Source organism: Verticillium dahliae, genomic scaffold (assembly GCF_000150675.1).
Source record: "Verticillium dahliae VdLs.17 supercont1.10 genomic scaffold, whole genome shotgun sequence".
In the NCBI taxonomy this organism is placed as follows: Eukaryota; Fungi; Ascomycota; class Sordariomycetes; order Glomerellales; family Plectosphaerellaceae; genus Verticillium; species Verticillium dahliae.
Window position 1 is genome coordinate 1,000,881 of NW_009276922.1, and position 20,666 is coordinate 1,021,546.

Here is a 20,666-nt window from a genome sequence, read left to right on the forward strand (position 1 = left end):
GACGTCATCTCCCTTGCGCAGGAGCCATCAAGGCCCAGCACCCTGATTTCCCAGCGACAAAGGGGGCTGGGGGTCGTGTGTTTGGGAAGACAGGTTCGATGAGCCTTGCCGATGACGAGTCAACTTGCGCAACTTGGTGCGGCTATGGCAGCAGCCGTAGCAGCGACAACAAGGCCAGGGCCATCCCGTGCCGTGCCTGGTATTTGACATTTGACAATCGACTCTGCCCTGTTTTATGTCGGATTCGGGCATCCCTGTCACAACAATGTTACGATGCGATCGCGAGGCTGAATTTGGACACTTTCATCGAGGCGCCTAACAATACTGTCGTGACGATTGCCTGGAGTATAACACACAAATGAAAACCGACACAGTCACGAGAAGCAGAGAAGCTCTTGCGCACAGTCGCGGTGACGGAGAATTGCTTTTGAGTATAAACGCAAGCTGCCTGAATACAATCATAGGCAGAAGCCTTCATGGCTATAAACCCGTCCGCCCAGTAAAAGTTTCGATAAATCCATCAAGGGCGGTCCCTCGGGGAGTGTCAAACGCCAGAGTCCCATGCATATCATCGTCATTGTGTGTATGCTCTGTCGTCGCTTCCGTACCTGTCGTACCGGCCATCGTCGTTCCCATGATAAAATAATGCACGTTAAAAATAACCCTGGCCGCCCTTCCGCATGCGAGGTCGTCATTCCCCCTTTTCCCGCTGGCCTCTGCCGTTGGTCATACATTCGTCGAAGAAGATCGTAAAACGAGTAAATCGTCAAAAAGGGCCGTGACACATTCGTCAGATATCATCCGTGCGGTGGCATGCCGAGAAGAGAAGATCAAGCCACGGGATAGGAGGCAGATAAAACCAAGAGTGGCTGAAAAGCTCATAAGCAATCAATGCAGTACACGTCTTGCGTGTATGCTTCGTGGCAACGCCGTCGCTGTGACTCTGGAGACAAATTCAGAACAAAGGAAATAGTTAAGATGAGCCGACCCCACGACTTCAGAGGAGCATTGTACACTTTGTGCATTATGCGAAAGGGGTGTCTTCGGAGTGCTGCCAGCTTCTGGCCTAGTTGGCGCGGATCACTAGCTTGGACAGGAACTTGTTCGACAGGCAGTCGAAGTCGTTCCTGTCAAAGGTGCACTCCGGACGAGCACGGAGGTAGTCCTCTGTCAAGACCATTAGTATCTGTCTTGGTCATGTTGATCAGGGAAGCAAAACTTACCATGCTTGCGGACGTGCTCGCGGACTTCAGTCATGGCCTCACAGACAGCCGTGTTGTTGTTGAGAATGTGGCCGTGCTTGGCGGTGTCCCACTCGGTGAAGGCAGGGAGCTTTTGTGAGATGGCGTGGAAGAGACCGACAATGACACCAACGGGCGTCGTCTCCATGTCCGTGCAGAACTTGTTGACGGCAGCAGGGTCGGGCATGCGGTAGTGAGAGTCGAACTGCATCTCCTCCCAGACAGCGAGCAGGATCGAGGCGAGCATGAAGATGGTGGGCCAGTTCTTCAGTCGCTCGCCGCTGTAGACACTCGAGTAGAGCGACGACAGCTCCTCGAGGATGTCACGCTGCAGCTCACGCCACATATCGGCGAGGGCGCACTTGATCTGGAAGTTGACCATGACAGGGGCCACGGTCTGGCCGTAGAACTTGGAGTCCTCGTCATCTATCTGTCCGTCGCTTCCGGCCTCGTCACCTTGCTGCTGGATCATGGTGATGTGCATTGTCAGGTTGTAAGCGAGGACGAGCTTGAGAGCCTTGCGAATGACGGGCATCTTCTCCTTGACATAGAAGCGGTGAGCAGTCTTGAGAATCTCGGTGATGAAGGGGGTGCCCTCAAAGTGGTCGTCAATGAACTCCTCGAAAGGCCCGTCAATGTGCTTGTCAAGGTAGGCAGACAGAGCATCAACGGAGACGCCCTTGGCGCCGACATCCAGCCTATCAGTGCGAATGTCAAACTCGATAGGTTCTTGGTCGGTGAGATGAGACTCAACCCAGTCGACCTGGAAAACACTCTCGTCGTTGACATAGACCTCGCGGACGTAGACCGGCAGGGCGAAGCCATAGCCGTGGGTGATCCACATCAAGGTCTCGTTCGGGGAGAAGCCCTTGACATTGAAGACGGAGACATTGCGGCTGGTGTGGCGCTCGTAGTCAACCTTCCAGCCCTTGAGGAAGTAGTTGATATCCTTGATGTCAATACGAGTGCAAGGAACCTGCCAAAGACGGGCGTGGGAAGGCTGGCAACCGCCGCAAGGCTCGCCCTTGTCGCACGTCTTTTTCAAGAACTTGCAACGGAGGCAAGCACGCAGCTTCCTGATCTCGCCAGCCTGCTTGCGCTGCTCCTCGGACAGGGGACCACGTCTGCGGCCAACCTTCTTCTCGACGGAGCCGTCCTTGCGGCCGTTGGAGGTGCGGCGGATGACAGGCTTAGCAGTCTTGCTGGTAGGGCTCTTGCGCTGGCCGGAGTTGCGACGTGTGGACACGATGGGCGGCGAGGTGGCACCAGAGCCGCTCGCGGGGCTCGGCCTGCTCGAGGTGGTCTGGATGGGCACGGGGGCGACGGCGGCGGTCGGAGAAACAGTGTCGTGGTGGTGGTTGTGGTTCTCGCCGTAGCAGCTGCGGTGAGAAGCGTGCTGCTCAGGGTACGAGTCGGAGCCGGGAGAAAAGGGCGAGATGGGGAAAGGCGGGATCTCCTCGTAACTGCCGAGCTCGAACGAGTTGGCGCCGTCTGACGAGTCAGAATTTGTCCTCAGGTGCAGAGTCTGTCCAGGGTTGAAAATGGCGGCGTTCTGCTGTGCCTGCTGGAACTGGTTGAAGCTGCCAGCGTTGTTCTGGTCACCGACCATGATCCAGCTGCCCTCGTTGGAGCTGGCAAGAGACAGGACCTCGAGAAACGTGCCGGTGGGCGAGCTGCTGCCGACAGTGTGCGGCAAGGAGCCAAGCTGCATGGGGGGCACAGCAGCCTGAAGATCTTGCCAGTTGTCCATGGGAAGGTTGGGCCAGGTCATGGCGGGGACGCTGTCGTCCATGGGCGGCATGGAGTTGAACGCGGCGGCTTGCAAAAAGTTGGTGGGCAATTGCTGGGTTGTTGCGGGCAGGTAGCTGATGGGGTTGATGGGCGCAAAGTTGGAGGCAAAGCTGTCGTAGGTCACAGGCATGAAAGGGTCGGAGATGTAGGATGAGAAGTCGGGCGTGGACTGCTGGTGCTGTTGCAGGTGCTGTTGCAAGGCAAAGTCGGTGAGCATGCTGCCGGGCTGCTGGTACGGCGAGGACTGAGACAGCGGCGAGGCGCTCTGCGCAGGCGAGCTCGAGTGATGCTGGTGATGGTGCTGGTGGTGCGACTCGGGTGGGCTCGAGTGCTCGATGGCGCCGGAACTCATGTCGAGGGGCATAGGCCAGATTCGTTGTGCGGGCATGGCGCCGTGAGAGGACTGGGGACTGCTGTGGCCTGAAGTCGAGGCCATGTGTTGCTGATTTGAAGACATCTGGTGGGTGAACTGCTGAAACTGTTGCCGTTGGTCGTCTCCCAGATCCCAGAATGCGTCTCCTCCGCTGGTGTTGAAGGTCATGTTGTTCATCGTGACTGATGGAGACAAGAGGGGGGACAGCCCAGGTGATAGGGTTGGCGGGTTCGTGGGGATGTGGGAGGTTGGTTCGTGATATGCTATCTCACCGCCAGACACCGCTCTTTTGCCGGGGTCTTGGGATGGGGAGAAAAAGGAAGCGTAGCGTTGGAAGGGGCTCTCCACGGGTAAAACGGGGAGAGAGGTTTTGATCGAGGGAACGGACGAGGTTGGGGGTTGGGGGTTGCGGGAAGAGGTTCGAGGAGGAGGAGTCGAGATCAGGATGACCAGGACGACCAGGACGGGACGGGGGGGTAAGCGACAAGGACTACGAAGAGACACGACCACCCCAGATCTGACTTGGGGGTCTCGTCCTTTGGACCTGGTCTGACCTGGACCTGTAGGCGGTGCGGGCGGACAGGTGTGGGAGGAGGAGAGCGCGAGGACGAGGCAGGAACGACTCCACGAAACTGGCGGTGAGAGATGCAGTTCAACTTCCAGCCCCAGCCGAGAGAGCGAGCCAATCAAGGGTCCAAGCGCAGCCTCTGCAGCTGCAAAGTGGTGGGGTATGGCGACAGGGGCCCAGCTGCTCACGCGGACGCCAGGGCCAATCGCCGCGTGCCGTTTGGTTCCTCCGTGTGTCCGTGTCGGTGTTGAGATCGGTTCGCACTGTATTTTGGGCGGCACACAGTGGGGTATGCCTCTACGCTTTCTCCATCGCCGTGCAGCGCTTGCCGAGCCCATGAGCCCACCAGGCCCTGGCTGTCCAGACCGCTTTCTCATCGCCTCCAGGGCTTTTTTTCTCAACTAAAATAATAAGGGACATGGGCAATCGTGAAGACACACCTACAGGCAAGGCAGTCCACCTGTGAGGACCGGAACTGTAAAGAGCCTCCATGCTGCCGACCCCTTGATCCCCGATTTTTTCTTACCTTGTTTTCCTACCTGGTTTTCCTACCTTGGATTTTTTTTAAAAAAATTGTTATACACTTCACCTCGTTGATTTTCCCTGTTTCCAAGTTGCACCAGGAACGGTGAAGAGGACCTTAAGCATGTTGGAAGATCCACAACGGGAGTTCCTGCTCGCCTAGCCTCGATAATCCTCCGATTCACGAATCGAATCAGGTGAACTCACGTCCGAGCCTGGGATGAAGCAGTTCTGGTTCCAAGGCCGGCGGCAATAGACTAGCAGTAGCTGAAGTCGATCACGAGGTGGGCCGACAGGAATGTCAACTGGGTACTGGGTTTCAGTGCAAAGCCCCCTCTCTCCCCAACAAGGGCCCTCTCCCTCCTACGCAGGGGGGGGGGGCTTTTAGAGTGGACATGGTATTCTGCGGCAATTGCGGCTCTCGTCATAGCAGGGTGTGATTTGATGTTCTTGGTGCTTTGTTTGAATTCCACGTCCCCCTTCCGGCTCTAGTTTTCAAGGCTATCAAACGGCCTCGTGTTTCTGAGAAACGAGCGCCAACAAAGGAACGGACGTAGCAAGGAGCACGGCACATGGAGCGGGCAGAAAACCAACCTTGCGATCCGTATCGATCCGTATCAGCTTTTTCCTTTGAACACGGTATCAGAAGGATGCCGTTGAATGCAGTCAGCCTCTCGCACGGTATAGCAGTGTTCCGTCAACAAGTCGTCACGCCTCACCTCACCATGCTGCGTGTGTTGCGAGCCTTTCCGATGTGCAGTATGATGTAGGCATTTGCCGAGGGAGCAACAAAGGGAAGCGCTGTTTAACTTTCGCAACGGTCCCTCCCGAGACTGAGGGCCACGAGCCAACTTCACGCAGCTTGATCGATCGCCCCCCAGCCATCCTATCCGATTGTGGGACTTTCCCATCCCACGCCAGTTCGGACAAGCGAGCCAACTCGTCATGCCATCGCAGGAAGCAGAACATTGTCTGACATCTGAGTTTCGCCCTCACAGCTGCATTCCAAGCTACCATTGCTATTTGCCAATTGCCCATGTGGCTCTTGGCCGCAGCCCATCGTATTGCGCACATGCCTTGTCCGCGATTGAGTTGCTGCCATCTTGATCGCAACGAGCTGGCGCTCCCCCTGGCGGACAATGCCATTGTCACCAGATCGCATCGCTGATGCCTCTCTCTGGTCCGTGCAGCCGATGACGCGAGGGGCTGGAAACACACCAAGTGACCAACCCCCTCTAAATCCTCAATCCTTCATCCTTGGACAACGCATACTTCTAAAACCTCCCCCCTCCTGCCAACGGCCGTCCTGTCTGGGGTTCATTGAGTGGCATGTATCACTACGCATCTCTACGTTGATGGAAGCACTCGTCTTCCGGCTTTACACGCAGCTGTCGGCGTCACTGCAGTAGAGGAAGCGAGGCAGAGCCCTTGCTTCGCCTTCGTTGAATCGCTTGGTCCTGGGGCGGTGCTGCTGCTTCACGGAAGCTTGAGGCGCCGGCCGTCAAGATAGCTAGCTTCATTGCTGAGGAGCAAGCTCGGAGTAATCCAAGGTCTGGATTTCGGTCCTCCAGGCGCTTGAATAGCGTTTCCTTAATCCAACTCAATTCAACTCGCGGTCAACAATGAGGCGTGCAAGCTGAGGTACGAGGGCGATCCGCTAGATCTACCAACTCGGAGCACTGTAGAAACGATTCAAGGCGCCACTCCACAGCTAGAAGAAACCTGCTACATGTGTAAGACTCCGAATGCACTTCTAGGCCAGGTTCGGCAACAGGTGTGGAGGGGCAGAGAGGGGCTGGACAGGGCAGCCAGCGCCTCGGCCCATGATCTATCCAACAGCTAGCCCGGACGACGAAACAATGGATTGGTGCCCCCTCATCAATAGTGCCAGTCCATTAAGCATCGCGATACAGTCAACAACCTCACATCGGTGACAGCGGATTCCAGGGTCCATCTGAGGCCGAGCGCGACAAATACCCGTTTCTGTCCCCATTTCTCCGCGACACAGTGCATGGAGCTCCCAGCTCGAGCTGCGACGATCAGTTCGAGTTAGCCAACCTCTACCGCGACGCACGTCTCACCAATTGGCTTCGCCGAGATCACCTGCAGGAGATCTGCATCCAGGCCTCCGAACAGACTGGCCTATTTCCGGCTGTCAAATCATCTTGATCGTTGGTCGCTGCTGCAGTCTGCCAACGACGAGGCAAAAGCAAGCAAATGGCGTGGCAGTGAAGTGAAGGGGGGCTTTCATTCTGAGCGCGCGCGTTGAGTGAACAACTAAGACTCAGATGCTTTGCCCTGCTGTGGTCGAGCTGAGGGACTGCCCGAGATCCGACGATAGGCTCGACGTGCAGAGAAACGGCACCAGTTCAACGACGGCGCCTGCTGCTGCTGAATGCCATTGGTGTCGTGCCACCTAGGTACGCATGCTCGGTTGCCCGCAGCTAACAAGGCATGAAATCCCCCCCCCCCCCCCCAGCATCATCCTGCATATTTGCCTCCAACCGCTGGTCAGCCTCTGGCACTTCTATTCACCCGGCCCTGCCGCCTCTACTGTAATCAGGTCCCTCTCTTTCCGTCTCCCAGTCCCTGTGGCACCTCATGGCACGTTGTCTGAAACATCAAGATATGGGTGTGTGCGATGCCGCCATATGACGGGCCTGCGCTCTCGCCCGTCTTTGCGGCCCTGAACGTCTGACAGACACCACCTACAGCCCAGGCAAGCCAGGCCACGGGACGCTGTGCTGCGACGACCCCGCGATATAGGATGGCTGAGATGTCTCACTGTGCCGAGCGTTGGACAGGGCCCCTCGATAGGTACGCTGTTCGTGCAGAACTGAATCAGGTTTCGAACCATATTCCGACCAGACACACGCCATTCCTGCCTGTTGTCTACTGCTACTGGCTCATGAAGTACTCGAAAGACGACAGATCCTGGGTGCATCCCCGTCAACGATGGTGCACGCGTCGTAGTTGTCCCGAAGGCGTGCCATACACGGGGGAAAAGCAACACTTCCCTCCCCCCCCCCTCCTACCCTTCCTTGCGGCCACGGACACCTGCAACGAGCATTCCACCGAATGTGCGGTGTACGAGAGGCCGGATCCGTGGCCCGCAACGTGACGGTATCGTGGTGGCGTGGCCCGCTCCCCCCCCTAATGTAGCAAGTATCCACACCATCTCGCTCGAGCCAATCCTGGGAGGAAAGATGCACGATTGGCAACCGACAGCGGGACTTTGCACAAGCGATGCTCTTTCTGGAATTCTGTGCTGAAGACCGACATGTGCAGCAGCCGTGCTAACAGCCACACGCCTCTGCACGTAATGCCTCGCTCAATCTCAACATCGGATGGTCGCAAGCACTGGGGGCGAGGCCCATGACTCGGTGGGGGGCATTCTTCCATTTGTCTTGGTCGTTGAAGCGTGATCACGAAATTTCACGGTTGGTGCCTGACGAATACCGTTGGATTGAGATTAGTTCCGACGTCTGGAACGGGTACCTGGCAGAGATGGGAACCGATGAAGAGGGGCTCTTCCCTCTCCTCCTCCTGGCCCTCTTTCTGGCGCGTGTGACTGACGCTGTCGTTGCGGAGGGCGTATTCAGGATCAAAAATCCTTCCCCCCCCCCCAGGTCTGCCGTGGCGCGGGGCGGGTTGGGCTGAGATTTCTTTTTCCTCCGCTTACCCTCTGCGTCTGGGCATGCTTTGCTGCAACTGCAAGACGTACAATGTGGTTATCATGGCGGTGGCGCCCGGCATGGATGCGTCTCACATATGCACATGTGAGCTGTCTGTACAGCACGGCTGCTTTCATAGGATGCAGAGCGATTGCTTGCAGGGTGAGGGGCGGGGTCTTGGAGAAGCTCTTCCTGCTACTTTCCGCGGTGGGAGGCGAGGATGTCGCCTGCAGGTCGAGCCTTTGGGAGGTCGGCATCATCGGGCTGCTTCAGCACATGAGCAACATCTCCTGTCGTCTGTAGTGGATGACGTGCTTCGAGCAATGCCGTCCGATGTTGACGAATGGAATGTATCTGCTCCTGCAATCCTATCGTGCAAATCATTTGGTGGCGAGCTTGCACAACTCGGCCAACTGAGACTGTTGCGACCTAGGTATGGCAATACAGTGAAACCGCAGAGTCAGGAGTGCGCCATGAACAGCGTAAGGACTGAGTTGAAGTCGATAGAGAGTCAAGACAATCCAGTGAATTATTGCGTCTAAACCGTCGTCATGGGCTTGAGTTAGTCTGGTACAAGAATGGACTGACGGACAATCGCGGTCGCCCTCTGACCAGTCTCAAGCCCTTCTCGGCGCCCTTCCTCTTATTTTCGGTCTTGCTGTGGCAGCCGTGAGAATCAATGGAGTTTCTCGATGTATTGCTCAAGGGACATCCCAAACCCTTGCTCGGGTTACGATAGCCACATAGCAACGTCTTTATATATTTAGGCTTCAAAGTTGTAGATTCAATAATTCGGGAAAAAGAAACTACAAAGATAAGACGGGCTACCTGATGGCAGCTGTGATTGACTGTGTTTGGGCTCATTCTTTTCTTCACAAGACGGACGTTCATTGACGCTTTCACACAAACGAATACGATAGCATGCCGAGCCTTATTAACCCTTATCTCTACGCATACATTGTTCTGTTGGAGTGGATGTTGTCGACAGCGTGAGCTCATCATCTATAAGTCTGTGGCCATAGACAGGAAATCAACGTAGTCGTAGAAGCATATTTGGCGTCATTATACAGTTCACAATGGCATGAAAACCTGTACATCCGAACCAGCCCTCCTCGTCACCTGCGAGATTAGGGACTTCGCTATTGAGCTCAATACAACGTTTGTCGCAAGCCATTTCTACATGTAAAGCATATTCTGAAGCACGTCGGCAACGTGAAGGAATGAGCTGAGCTAGGCGCTTGTGATTGTGAGGTTGGAAGTGAGGCATCTAGAAGCGGGCGGCAGCTCCTGGTCTTTTCTTGCGTGGCGAATTGATCGATCTCCCGCAGTCTGTACCGGGCAAGATCCAGGATTCCGAACACACCTGTTTCACTCTGTTACAATATATGGTGGGAGCAGAGTGACCTGGCATTTTGACTCACCAAGTGTCAGAGCGTTGGGTAAAGCAGAGTGAAGAGGTCTTCCATACGTAGTCCGCAGCAATAGATGATAGGTAGGGGGTTGGAATATATCTGAATTCTAGCCCTCCGTAGCTTGGAGGGCCCTCCGTAGCCGGTATATATACGTTTCTCGTAGCCCTTAGCCCCTGGTCGACCCCCTGCTTGGCGGCTCCGCAGGGTCGCCTGACACCAACGACATTCGCTGGTAAAAAAAGCGTTATACGAATAGCTAGAACAACCTCGATGTTATTATCTATCAATGTGCGCCCACTGTGCCTCGCAGTAGGTTAGAAGATGAATATGTTAGGGTTCTGAGATTCTGTTATGTTTGTGAGGTTCGTATGTGCAGCCTATCCGGAGACTGTCACAGGCTTCGGGTGTGTGTCGAGTCAAGAGAATGTTATGGCACATAGAGAACGCCATCTCCTTTGTTGCTGGTGGAGGCTATCGAAAACGGTATAGAAGCTCCATGGCGCTTGCGGGTACCAGAACTGATGCGAAGGCTGACGTTGAGGTCACAACTCCCCAGGGGCAAACTTCAAGTGACAAGTGGCGAGATATGCTCAGGAACCCCCCAACCCCCCGCCCGGCCCGTATTATGTATTCTTATCGCAAAGGGGATGTAGTTTGTGAAGGATAGATAAGGAGGAGGTGGTAAAAGCCCAGGACGGAGAAAGAATTCGTGCTTTACATTCTGCTCAAGCAAGGTATTGTGGTCAACTTCCCGGAAGCCTGTTTTCTTGTGTTATTAGAGCTCAAATTTGACACAACGACAAGCGTCAAGCTCACACCTATTTCATGGATGAGCCCGGTCGTCGAGTCTCTAGCGTAAGTGACGCGGCGCTGACTCTAAACAGCCGGCCAACTTGCTACTAGAGATTGGTCTAGTTTCAGGCTTTCTGTAGGCCAAAGGTTAGTTAGGAAGCTTGATTGGCATCCTGTCTCATGTCAATTCTGACATTTGTGGACTAACAATTCCAAGTCTTTGCCTTCAGAAACAAGGACCACGGTCATGGAAAATATCTTCGGTTCAATAAGTGTCTCCAAGGTTATTAATGTTATTACACGAACACAATGCTATATGCGAACTGTGCCAAAAGGAAACCAGAGATAATATGCTCGAGGCATGTGCGAACAACAGCGTCTTTCAAAATCGTGCTTGATCCAATTTGTAAGGCATAAGTACCTCCAATTCAAGCATGTCGATCTCTTTAAAGAGCAGTGGCGATGGAGGCCCGAACAACCTCCTCTTCATACAATCAGAGAAGACATCACAGGAGAGAAGGACTTCGAACGACACGCGCTTTTAGGACGCCATGCTCTGAAGAACAAGTCTAATGGTGTGTGGGTCGTCAAGTTGAACAGACTTTGCCAAGCAGCTGCTGCGTCGAGTCTCCTCGTTGCGTGCTCTGGACTGGGGTAAAGCACTTTCAGAAGCAGCAAAACCCGCATCGTGAAGGTCAAGATATGCCGTGGCGTGTGCTGATCACTGCAAGCACCGTGCTGGGTATTCACTGCCTGAGCACATGCTACACGTCTGCCCAAGACCCCGAGCGATGACCACTCGGCCGAGTTACCGCACGTGGCTTCGAGACATGACCCTGAAAGAGGCTTGACAACCCACGGTCAACAAAGAAAGGGGCTCTTCTGGCCTACCAACCTACACTACCTACCTAGGCTTGGCTACCTGAAGGCCCCGCTAGAGCGGGCCGAGACAAGCCCCAAATTGAGCCACACATTCCATAGACCAATCAGAGCTCTCGAGCTCCACACCACGGCCAACCTCATCCACGACTGACAATGACAAGGTGAAAACCATCTTGTGATTGTTCTCATGTCAGCATAGCTTCAACTTGACCGATCAGTCTGATCAAAGAGAAAAGGAAGCTACAAGACATGGAGAGTATGAGGATGAATTGAACGGAGAGCCAGGGACGACGTCGACAGCCACTACAAAACCCCTCCCCCCCCCCGCCCCGCCAACCCCTCCATGTGGTGAAGCATGAGCAACAGCAACAGTAACAGCAACAACAGTAGCGCGACCAGCACAAACCGCCGAGTCAGACCGGAGAACCACCGCACCAGAGTCGCATTCAGGCGCAGTAGACCATCAGCTGCTGCCATGGCTGCCGCTTCTACGCCAGCAGACACGGGGCGACCCGCCGAGAGCGAAGCCAAAGTGGTGAATGAGACAGACGATGGCTTCGTCGATATCTCGGCATCCGAGCCCGACGAACAGGACCTCCTGGCATCGCAGATGGACAGGCAGAGCTTCTCGCCCGTGCCCGCAATCTTCACATCCCCGCCGCCCATCAAGGAAACACACCGGTCGCACACGCTGACCCAACAGAACGCGACCATGCATGAGTGCCTCCCGCTCCTCGCTGGCGACTCAGACACTCTCGAGCTCAACCGCCATGGCGTACCCAGGCTTCGACGTGAAGCTCACGTAAAGTATCTCCACAAGCAGCTCGGGAAGCTGCCCGCCCCCTATCTCATCGCGGACGCGAGTCGGCCATGGTTCCTCTTCTGGTCCCTCAACGGCTTGGCTCTGCTCGGCGAGGACGTTTCCATGTACAGGCAGAAGCTCATCGATACGGCGAGGGCCATGCAGAACCCGAATGGTGGCTTCGGTGGCGGCCACGGGCAAATGTCCCACCTCGCCACCAGCTTTGCGCTGATCCTCTCGATCGCCATCGTCGGCGGCGAGGAGCTCTACGAAGTCATCGACAGGAAAGCCATGTGGAAGTGGTTGTGTTCCCTCAAACAGCCCGACGGCGGCGTGCAGATGGCGTATGGCGGTGAAGTCGACGTGAGGTAAGCTCATACGCTCCCCATGATGCGCGCCGATGCAACACAACGGCTCGCGGCGCCATCTCGCCATACGAAAACCACGCTTACCTGTTGTTCCTTTTCCCGCTTGCTTCCAGGGGTGCCTATTGCACCACCGTCATCGCTGGCCTCCTGAACATGCCCCTCGAACTGTCGCCCGACTCCCCGGCCTACACCCCCGACGGCAAGACCACCCTCTTCACCCGGCCTAGCCGAACTTTCGTCCGAAGATGTGAGTCAACCCCTGATGCTCTTTTTGTCTTCAGGCTGGCTGGCAAGCAGGCATAACTAGACCTGCCCCTGTTCTATTGTTGCATGTAGAATTGAGACACACCCCGACTGACACACCCACCCCACCGTCTAGGCCAGACCTTTGAAGGCGGCCTCGGAGGCAAGCCTGACACGGAAGCACACGGAGCATACACATTCTGTGCCCTGGGCTGTCTCGCCATACTTGACGCCCCGCACCGAATCATCCCAAAGTGCGTCCCCTACCACACCCAAGCCGCCCGCAGCCCCCCCTCCCCCCCCCCCTTTCTCGGCCAGCAAGAGCATGCCACACATAAGGGTCAAGCAAGGCAGCATGGCGCTGACGCAGGCAACACACTTCAGGTACCTCGACGTGCACGACTCATCTCCTGGCTCTCCTCGCGCAGTACGCCCCCGAGGGCGGCTTCAGTGGCCGGACGAACAAGCTCGTCGATGGTTGCTACAGCCACTGGGTCGGCGGCTGCTGGCCCCTCGTCGATGCCGCACTGAACGGCGCCAGCGAGCTTGACGAAAATGTCTGTGACGATGAGGGTGAACTGCCAGCTAACAGCCAGCGTCCTGGTGATCCGCACGAAGAAGAATGGTTCAGCAGAGAAGGGCTCATCCGGTATATCCTCTGCTGCGCCCAGGATCAGTCGAAGCGTGGAGGGTTGCGCGACAAACCCAGCAGGTGTGTGCCCTTTTCGTCGTTTGTTTGTTTCCGCCTTCAGTGGCAGCAGCAGGCGTGGCTAACTTGAGGCCCAGACCTTCTGACGCGTACCACTCTTGTTACGTCCTCAGCGGCCTGACATCGGCCCAGCACGATTGGGACATGACATACGTCGGCGAAGACGACACCATCCTGGCGGAACCCAGGTGGAGGGTTAGGCCCCGCACGGGTGCCGATCAGGTGTTCGACGAGGAGGACCGCGTCGCCACGATCCACCCCGCGTACACGATTCCCGAGCAGAAGGCGTATGCCATGAAGGCCTACTTTGCGGCCAAGACAGGGTTCTAGTCCGCGGCGAAAGCGGGGTCTGTTGATTGTTTCTGCCTGCGGTCCTGTCCTGTTATCGATTCCTGCTATGACAAGTCGGCCTCGTATGAGGCGGCCACAGGGCGCACTTACTTGTAGATATGTGGAACAGGGGTGCCGCGAGCGATTGCGGCAAGGCACGTACTTGAACATTTGCGTCACGTGGCAACCGTAGAGAAGTGGCTGTTCGAAAGGATTGGTCATTGGCCATAGGCCATATCTTCTATTCCGGTTTGGATGGCTGAGGAACATTTTGGACGTCAACGACCGACAAGACTGAAGGCTGCGGCCTCGGCTGTGGTGTGACTGTGCATCGTGGTTAGGAATCGACCGTACGGCTTGATTTGGACGTCCATGTCTTCAGCGACCTGAAATGCTCTAGCAATGGAACTACAAAACCTCGTGTACTGTGTGTGTAATGACACGAGGTGTCATGGTTGATTATAACGCACGTCGAAAGCTGGTCGCAGCTCACCGGTCCCCTTGTCCAGTTGAGAAACTGTATATCACTACTCGCAGTATGCAGAAGGCTGAAAAAGAGCCGTCTCACACATGTAACGGTAAATGTTACTGCTCCTCGATAGGCCAAAATGAATGGATGGTGTCCTTTTCATGGAACGAGCCCCGGAGCTACAACGGGTTGCCATATCAGCGGTTGATGATATGCGGCCAAGGCATCATTGAGTCGATCAGCCTCTCGGGGGAAGAAGGTTCCCAGTCAGAATCTACGTCGTACATACGCCACGTTCGACGCACAACATGACGTTTCGGGCAAGAGCTCACCACATTGTCCGCCCACCGGACGATCCGGTGCGAGACCCCATTTGCAGTACCGCGTCGTTTGTATGCATGACTCTCGCGGGTTGAACTTTCAGTCCAGCACTTCTTTAGTCTGTCACATTGCTCATGAACTTCTCCGAGTGGCCGTCACTGACACAACTTGCGTGTACGAGGCCTACAGTGCACTTGACAGATCAGGCTCGCAGAGACATTGCTCCAAAGTGAACGACGAATCCTGCGGTAGGAAGTGGGCGGGATCCGCCGAGGAGCTGGACGCCGTGGTGGGAAGACCTGGATGAGATGCATGCCATGCTGCAGACGGCTGAGCCGGTTAACCTATGAATATTTCAGTTCCAGATATATACGTCGGCGTCTCGAGAGAGACGCGCGCCTCTCAGGATTCGAAGTGATGCCGCGATATTTTTGCATACTCCATGCGAAGCAGGCTGATGACAAGCATTTGAACGCAAGAAGCGGAAGGAGAGAGCGCTTCGGACCGTCTTCTTGTTGACACCCTCAGGTCGAGAACACGGTCCCCTAAATGGGCCGCCAAGGCCCCGCACAATGGGTGGCCTACCTGCCTGCTTCCACAGCCATCCGTCCACAGTGGCGGCGTGGGGTCGACTGCATATGGCGGTCGGCAAGAAAACACTGTTCATGTTACATCTGGAAGATCCCGCAGGTCGTAGGAGGTGTATTCGTACGCTGGAGCTGGTTGCGGGAGTGGGGGCTTGACGCGAAGGAGGCCTTGGGTTGTAATGGACAGTGATCCATGAACGATTGACTTGGAAGCGACTTGTACGAAGTATGGATGGGGCTGGAAGCATGGCTTCGTGGCGGACGGTACATCGCAAGCTGCCAGCTGCATGTACCGCCGTTCGTCGGTGAAAGGAGGGGAACCTGGCGTACGATCGCTGGGAAACTAGCACGCTGAATGCCATGGTGGAGGGGATATGACATGCCGCGCGCATAGCATGTTATTGTAGACCGCCGAATGGAAACTCACCCTCGTGATGGCCCCTCGGAACTTCCGACGCGATGAAGAGTCTGCAGGTCATTCGGTTGGTTGATGGATTTCTTGAGGGACGAGGATGAGGTGAAAGTGGGATGAATCCCTGGCGATACGCTAGATGGCATTCCTTGTCCGAGCCAGGCCAGGTCGAGAGCCAGGGTCTCCAGTGCCACAGGTAGCAAGACGAAGGTGCAGGAAGGTACCTAGGCGGGCGCCTGCCACGCTCGACCCTCGGTAGGAAGGTACAATGGGGGGAATGGCAGCCGCCGCTCCCCTTGTATCTGTCTACATACCTACCTAGTATGTACTCGATGTCCGGGCAGGGTACCTTCCGATATTGCGATCTCAGAACCAAGGAAGTTGCCCTTGCTGAGGGGTCTTTCATGTTATTGTATCTTTGCAGATAGCCCAATCGCCAGGCAGCCCCCTCACGACTGCCGCCAGGACCCAATGCCCCTCCAGGCCAAGTGGGACGGACATGTTGCAAACCAAAGAGGCAATGGCTGCTCCGGAGATTCCATCACCAGTCCAGCGCCTACAGTACAGGTACACCTCGGCGCCTCGACCCAGCGTCTATCCTCCTGGTCTACATAGTACATGGTACCTATCTTACCTTACCAACAGTCGATCAATCTCGAACACGCATCTTCTCGTGCAGAGACGCTTCGGATTTCAATCATGCCACGGAATGGATTAGCAAACGCCGACCACAAAACCAGCCTGAGCAATTTAGTCCGCTGATGTAACCGCTCTCTGGAGCGTCCTGGCTCCCCGGCACTGAAATCTTGCTTGACCTTGCGAACCAGCAAATGGCCCAAACCCGTGATACCTCATCAGGCGGAGCACCATGCCATTTTGTGCAGATGGGCAACATGACACGACGCAATCCCAAACACCTCATTCGATATCACGATATCGTGTGTCATCATTACACTTGTTGGCTTCTTTCTCAAGCGCGCCGTCCAGCGCGCCAGCGGAATGTCATCTCAGCTTCAGCCAGTCGATGGAAACGCTGACCGAAGCTGGTTTCCAGAAATGGTTCCAATTGTCAAATCACAGCACGCCGCCTCTCGTGGCAGGCCACCACTACGCCCTAAGCTCCCTCAGTAGCACAGCTTTGGTGCCGATGAGACAAGGAGACAAGGAGACAAGGAGACCAGGACAAGACAGGCGGACAGACTGCAGTACACAGAATTCCTAGACTACCTACCTTGTTGGTAAGACAATGTCACGCAGGGACAGGCATCAAGCATCGACGCATTTGCTGTGACTCCACGAGGGGACTAGCAATTGAGTTCGGTTGGATAGTCAGGCTGTTTGGATTCAGGCCACGCGAGACGCTGGACGACGACTCACAACGCCCGACTCGACCGAGAATTCGGACGGGAGCCACTCCCTAATACAAAGGGTACGGCGACTCGTACCGCCAGGTATAACCACCTGCGATCATCTCCAGGTGCATCGGATCCCAACTGTTGCTCACGTACTCTGTACGGTCCGGTGGCTCCCTCTACTTGCGCCCGAGGTAATATCAAGCAAGCAATGCCAACTCATCAGTGCATGAGCCAGAGGGTCTCGAAGGCTGTTACAAGCTTGGCTTGGTTGCCTCGCCTGCCTGCCCACGCCAGCGACCAAACACGGAGCGCCCTTGGGTCTTGCTGGCTCGTTGATGGGCCGGCGCCGTCATGCTCGCCCCCGCCCGCTCGTCATCTGTGTTCGCGACGGACTGGACCCTCTCTGGAGGGCTTCTCGTAGGCTTTGTTGTGCCCGGAAGACCCTGGTCTGCCACCGATCGGCCTTCAAACCAACGAACAAGAGAGCATCGACCCCGCTCGGCACCCTGGCCCAGCCACTGCTTGCTGTTCATGCACGTCTTTTCTGGCTGCTTTGGCGACGGCCGTCTTCACCGACCTTCTTTTTTCTCTTTGTGTTTTAGGACTGGAGCCACTCCAGTCCCTTACCCCCTCGAATTCGGGTAGCTGTCGCCGACAACCGCTGGCCCCTCGATTACTGGCAGGCTGTCCTAGATGACGGACCGTTCACTGTCCCAAGCACCTCAAAGGCCCATGCCTGTCTTTACTGAAAGGGATGTCGGATGGGACACAACGATGGAGAGGCGAAAGAATTCTGTATCGCCTTGCATCCGGGTGTATCACCGTGTCGATATCAAGCATCATTACAGACATCACCTTGCATTCGTCAAGGCCTGGTCGGCACAGCGGTAAATCGAATGGTCGGCCTGGTTCCTCTGATCCTTACCCTCGGGTCGCTGAATGTGGCCGCAGCCCACCGACCGACGACCGTCGTCGCTCGCCGCCCCTCCAAGAAGCTGGCTGGTACTTGAAATGGACTCGACCAGCATGCACCTACATGACGCAGAAGCCTCTCTAGCCTCCCAGGCCCCCCCGCGGCACCATGACAGGTGGCCATGCAGGTGGTGGTATTATTTACCGTCCTGACTTCGATTTCAATGGCCCTAGCACTAAACGAGCCGTTCTCTTTGGCTGATGTTCTTTGCATTAGTGCAGCTAAGACAAAGATCTTGGAGGCCGGATTTCTGGCTGGTTCTTTGTTTTTACCCCCTAGGCTCTCGACTCCGGGACCTGTGAGCTCTGAACTCTACGATTCCCCTCCCCTCCCCTCCCCCTTCTATCCTGGCGACGAAGCTGGAAAGCCCACCCATCCCAAGCCCGGTCATCTGTCTTGATGCGCTTCTCCGGCAACATTGCGTTTTACTGGTCTGTTGCCAAGCCGGCGCGAAGACTGTGACCAGTGCTCTAAAACGGGTCCACGACACAATGACTTCTCGCCCGCTTGCCCACCTCGCAGGCTACGCGGGATTAGCCACCGTCATGACAATGGTTCCATTTCGCCACTGTCTTGCAAGGTCTGCTTGCTACTATGTACTATTGCTGCAAGTGCTGCCCGGTCGGTCGGCGGCGGCTTGTTCTGCACCCAGCCACAGGATTCAGTCCCAAGTCCCAGGCGGGTAGCCAAACCCGCTGAGTGAGGTCCGGGATCCAAGTCCACCCCCATTCGGTAGTCGATGGCTGTGGTCGGTCGACCCTGAGCGCTTGTTGTCCCAGCAGCGGCGGCAAGCAAAGAAGAGAGTTCAGGTAGCCATCGGTCTTTCTGAGGTAAACATGGACCAACAGCGGTACTGCACCACAGGCGACAGGCTTCGTCCGAAACTTATCAGAGATCTTCGCTTGGATCATGGATGGTGCATCTCCCCCCCTCCCATGTGTTGCGGTGGAGTTGCCTAGTCGCCAGTGGTACTATCAACTGGCGACGAGAAGGCCAACACATCAGGATGGGTCACACTTTCGAGAGCCGCATCGCCGCTTGCATCTCCCTTGCGAGGACCCCGTTCATCCTCACCTGCTGGCGTTTCCGTCATTTCCTCTTGCGTCTCGAGTCCCAGTTGCCTCCCCAAGCTCCCCTCACCACTCTCCCTGTCTCCTCATCTCCTGTCTGCTCGCGCGCGCTGCCGAGTGGCCTTGCCCCGCACCACGTCCTGTTCCTCATCCTGCAATAAAGCACACATGTCTCGCCGTTGATGGTCCGGATTTCCTGCATCCCAAGCTACGTAGCTTAACTGCCTACCGCCGCCCACACACCACGCCCACTTGAACACTACCCGACCATCTTCTCTCTTCCACCACGTCCGTCGTCCCCTCCTCCCCATTGCTGCCCTACGCCTCCTATTCTTAGGGCTTGGTGTGCGCAACGTACTTTCGCTCGCCTCACGTTGGGCCCGACTGCATCGAAAAACGGCGTCCGGGTTTTTGGCGCCATAGTCTGCTGGCTGGCGGTCATTGTTTTTTTTTCCACAGCTTCACTTTTTTCCGAGACACTTCGTTCCCCACGCGCCAATACTTGTCCCTCGTTCTTACTTCCTGTACCAAAGCCGTCGACGTCAAACATCTACCACCACACAACAACAACGCATTGGGCCTTTGGACCAATATGGGTGGCTTCTACACTCAATATCTGGAGAGTAAGTGAGCCATTGATTTCCCTCTGTATACCTGTGTTGTTCGCGCTCTGCTTGCCGAAAGGCCTCGCACCCAATTTCGGCCCTTGTAAGTGGGGCGGGTTGGCAGGTCGAAGATGACGATGAGTCCGCCTAAGAGGTGTGGTAGCCCCTGCATTTCACCAGGGCGGTACGATTGCCACGGTGTTCCTGCTTCATCTGATCTGGACGAGTCGAATCCCTGTGATGTTTGGGCATGACTGCGCTCAACTATCGTCGTCAGCCTTGTATCAGGGGTCCTGTGCACTTGGCAGGGTCATCTTACAGCGAGTTGGGCTTGAATGCAGGTTCTCTGGCGTCATAAGGGGTGCATCAATTTGAACCAACGCCCAGCCTCATTCTTGTCCCGAGATCGTGCCTCGGGAGGTCTTCCGTTAGATCAAGGCGCTGACTGATCGTTCCGTGTAGGTCTCTGCCGACGACGTGGGTGGCAAGATCCTACGTACGAGTGTTACCGTGACCCCAGCGGCTTTACGTGCCTCGTCCTTGTCAACGGACGAGAGTACCAGACTGATCTGGCCTACCAATCGGACGTGCTTGCGCAGGAGAATGCTGCCATGAGGGCTTTCATGGTGTGCCGCAACTTCTCAGTCAACGGAGGCATGCTCGCTCGCAACGGTATCGTCCAGGGCCTCCCGGCCACTGAGGCTCCTCGCCGCTCCTCCAAGAAGAGCCGCCACATGGCTTCCAGCCAGCGTGACAACCGCCGATCTGGACACCACTCGAGCAGCAGCTCGACTGCCTCGTTCGAATAGGCCAGCACGGGGCCCGCGACTTGCCGCTATGCGCCGATGCTCAGCCTCCTCCACCTGCGAGCATGCTTTTCTTGCCGAATCACCGAAGTGGCACAACCAAGGACAATCTGGTGCTTGGGTATTGGAAGTGTGCCCAGCACAGTTTCAATGCTCTTGTGCTGAGTCTTGGAGAGCAGTAAAGAAACTGGTCATTCGAAAGACGCAGAATGATCAGCCACACGAACCGTCAGAAGGACATATGGAATCCGCCACGAAAAAAAAGCGACGCACACCTTGTTTCGACTCACTTCCTCTCATACAGAACGATCGACAATGATTTGATGACCTTAGACATGATTCCTGCGCCCTTCTCTGCGCC

At 55.9% G+C, this 20,666-nt stretch overlaps 5 protein-coding genes across 5 annotated transcripts; 2 read left to right on the forward strand and 3 right to left on the reverse strand.

The window, feature by feature from the left end:
- Positions 1 to 282: 282 nt before the first annotated feature.
- On the reverse strand, positions 283 to 3,582 carry VDAG_05596 (uncharacterized protein; the record flags this gene model as incomplete). Its single annotated transcript, XM_009652491.1, has 2 exons — positions 283 to 1,167; positions 1,224 to 3,582. 2 exons carry the CDS (start codon positions 3,580 to 3,582, stop codon positions 1,067 to 1,069), a joined length of 2,460 nt encoding a protein of 819 aa, XP_009650786.1. The 3' UTR covers positions 283 to 1,066.
- Positions 3,583 to 8,632: 5,050 nt separating this feature from the next.
- VDAG_05597 (uncharacterized protein) lies at positions 8,633 to 9,319 on the reverse strand. The gene has a single exon (XM_009652492.1). It carries the CDS (start codon positions 9,169 to 9,171, stop codon positions 8,719 to 8,721), a length of 453 nt encoding a protein of 150 aa, XP_009650787.1. The 5' UTR covers positions 9,172 to 9,319; the 3' UTR covers positions 8,633 to 8,718.
- A 2,411-nt stretch (positions 9,320 to 11,730) lies between these two features.
- VDAG_05598 (farnesyltransferase subunit beta) lies at positions 11,731 to 13,707 on the forward strand (the record flags this gene model as incomplete). Its single annotated transcript, XM_009652493.1, has 4 exons — positions 11,731 to 12,425; positions 12,539 to 12,672; positions 13,053 to 13,380; positions 13,455 to 13,707. The coding sequence occupies 4 exons, from the start codon at positions 11,731 to 11,733 to the stop codon at positions 13,705 to 13,707; spliced, it is 1,410 nt and encodes a 469-aa protein (XP_009650788.1).
- VDAG_05599 (uncharacterized protein) lies at positions 13,633 to 14,325 on the reverse strand. Its single transcript, XM_009652494.1, has one exon. It carries the CDS (start codon positions 13,934 to 13,936, stop codon positions 13,760 to 13,762), a length of 177 nt encoding a protein of 58 aa, XP_009650789.1. The 5' UTR covers positions 13,937 to 14,325; the 3' UTR covers positions 13,633 to 13,759.
- Positions 14,326 to 19,113: 4,788 nt separating this feature from the next.
- VDAG_05600 (uncharacterized protein) lies at positions 19,114 to 20,308 on the forward strand (the record flags this gene model as incomplete). Its single annotated transcript, XM_009652495.1, has 2 exons — positions 19,114 to 19,517; positions 19,962 to 20,308. Exons 1-2 carry the CDS (start codon positions 19,487 to 19,489, stop codon positions 20,306 to 20,308), a joined length of 378 nt encoding a protein of 125 aa, XP_009650790.1. The 5' UTR covers positions 19,114 to 19,486.
- Between the last annotated feature and the right edge of the window lie 358 nt (positions 20,309 to 20,666).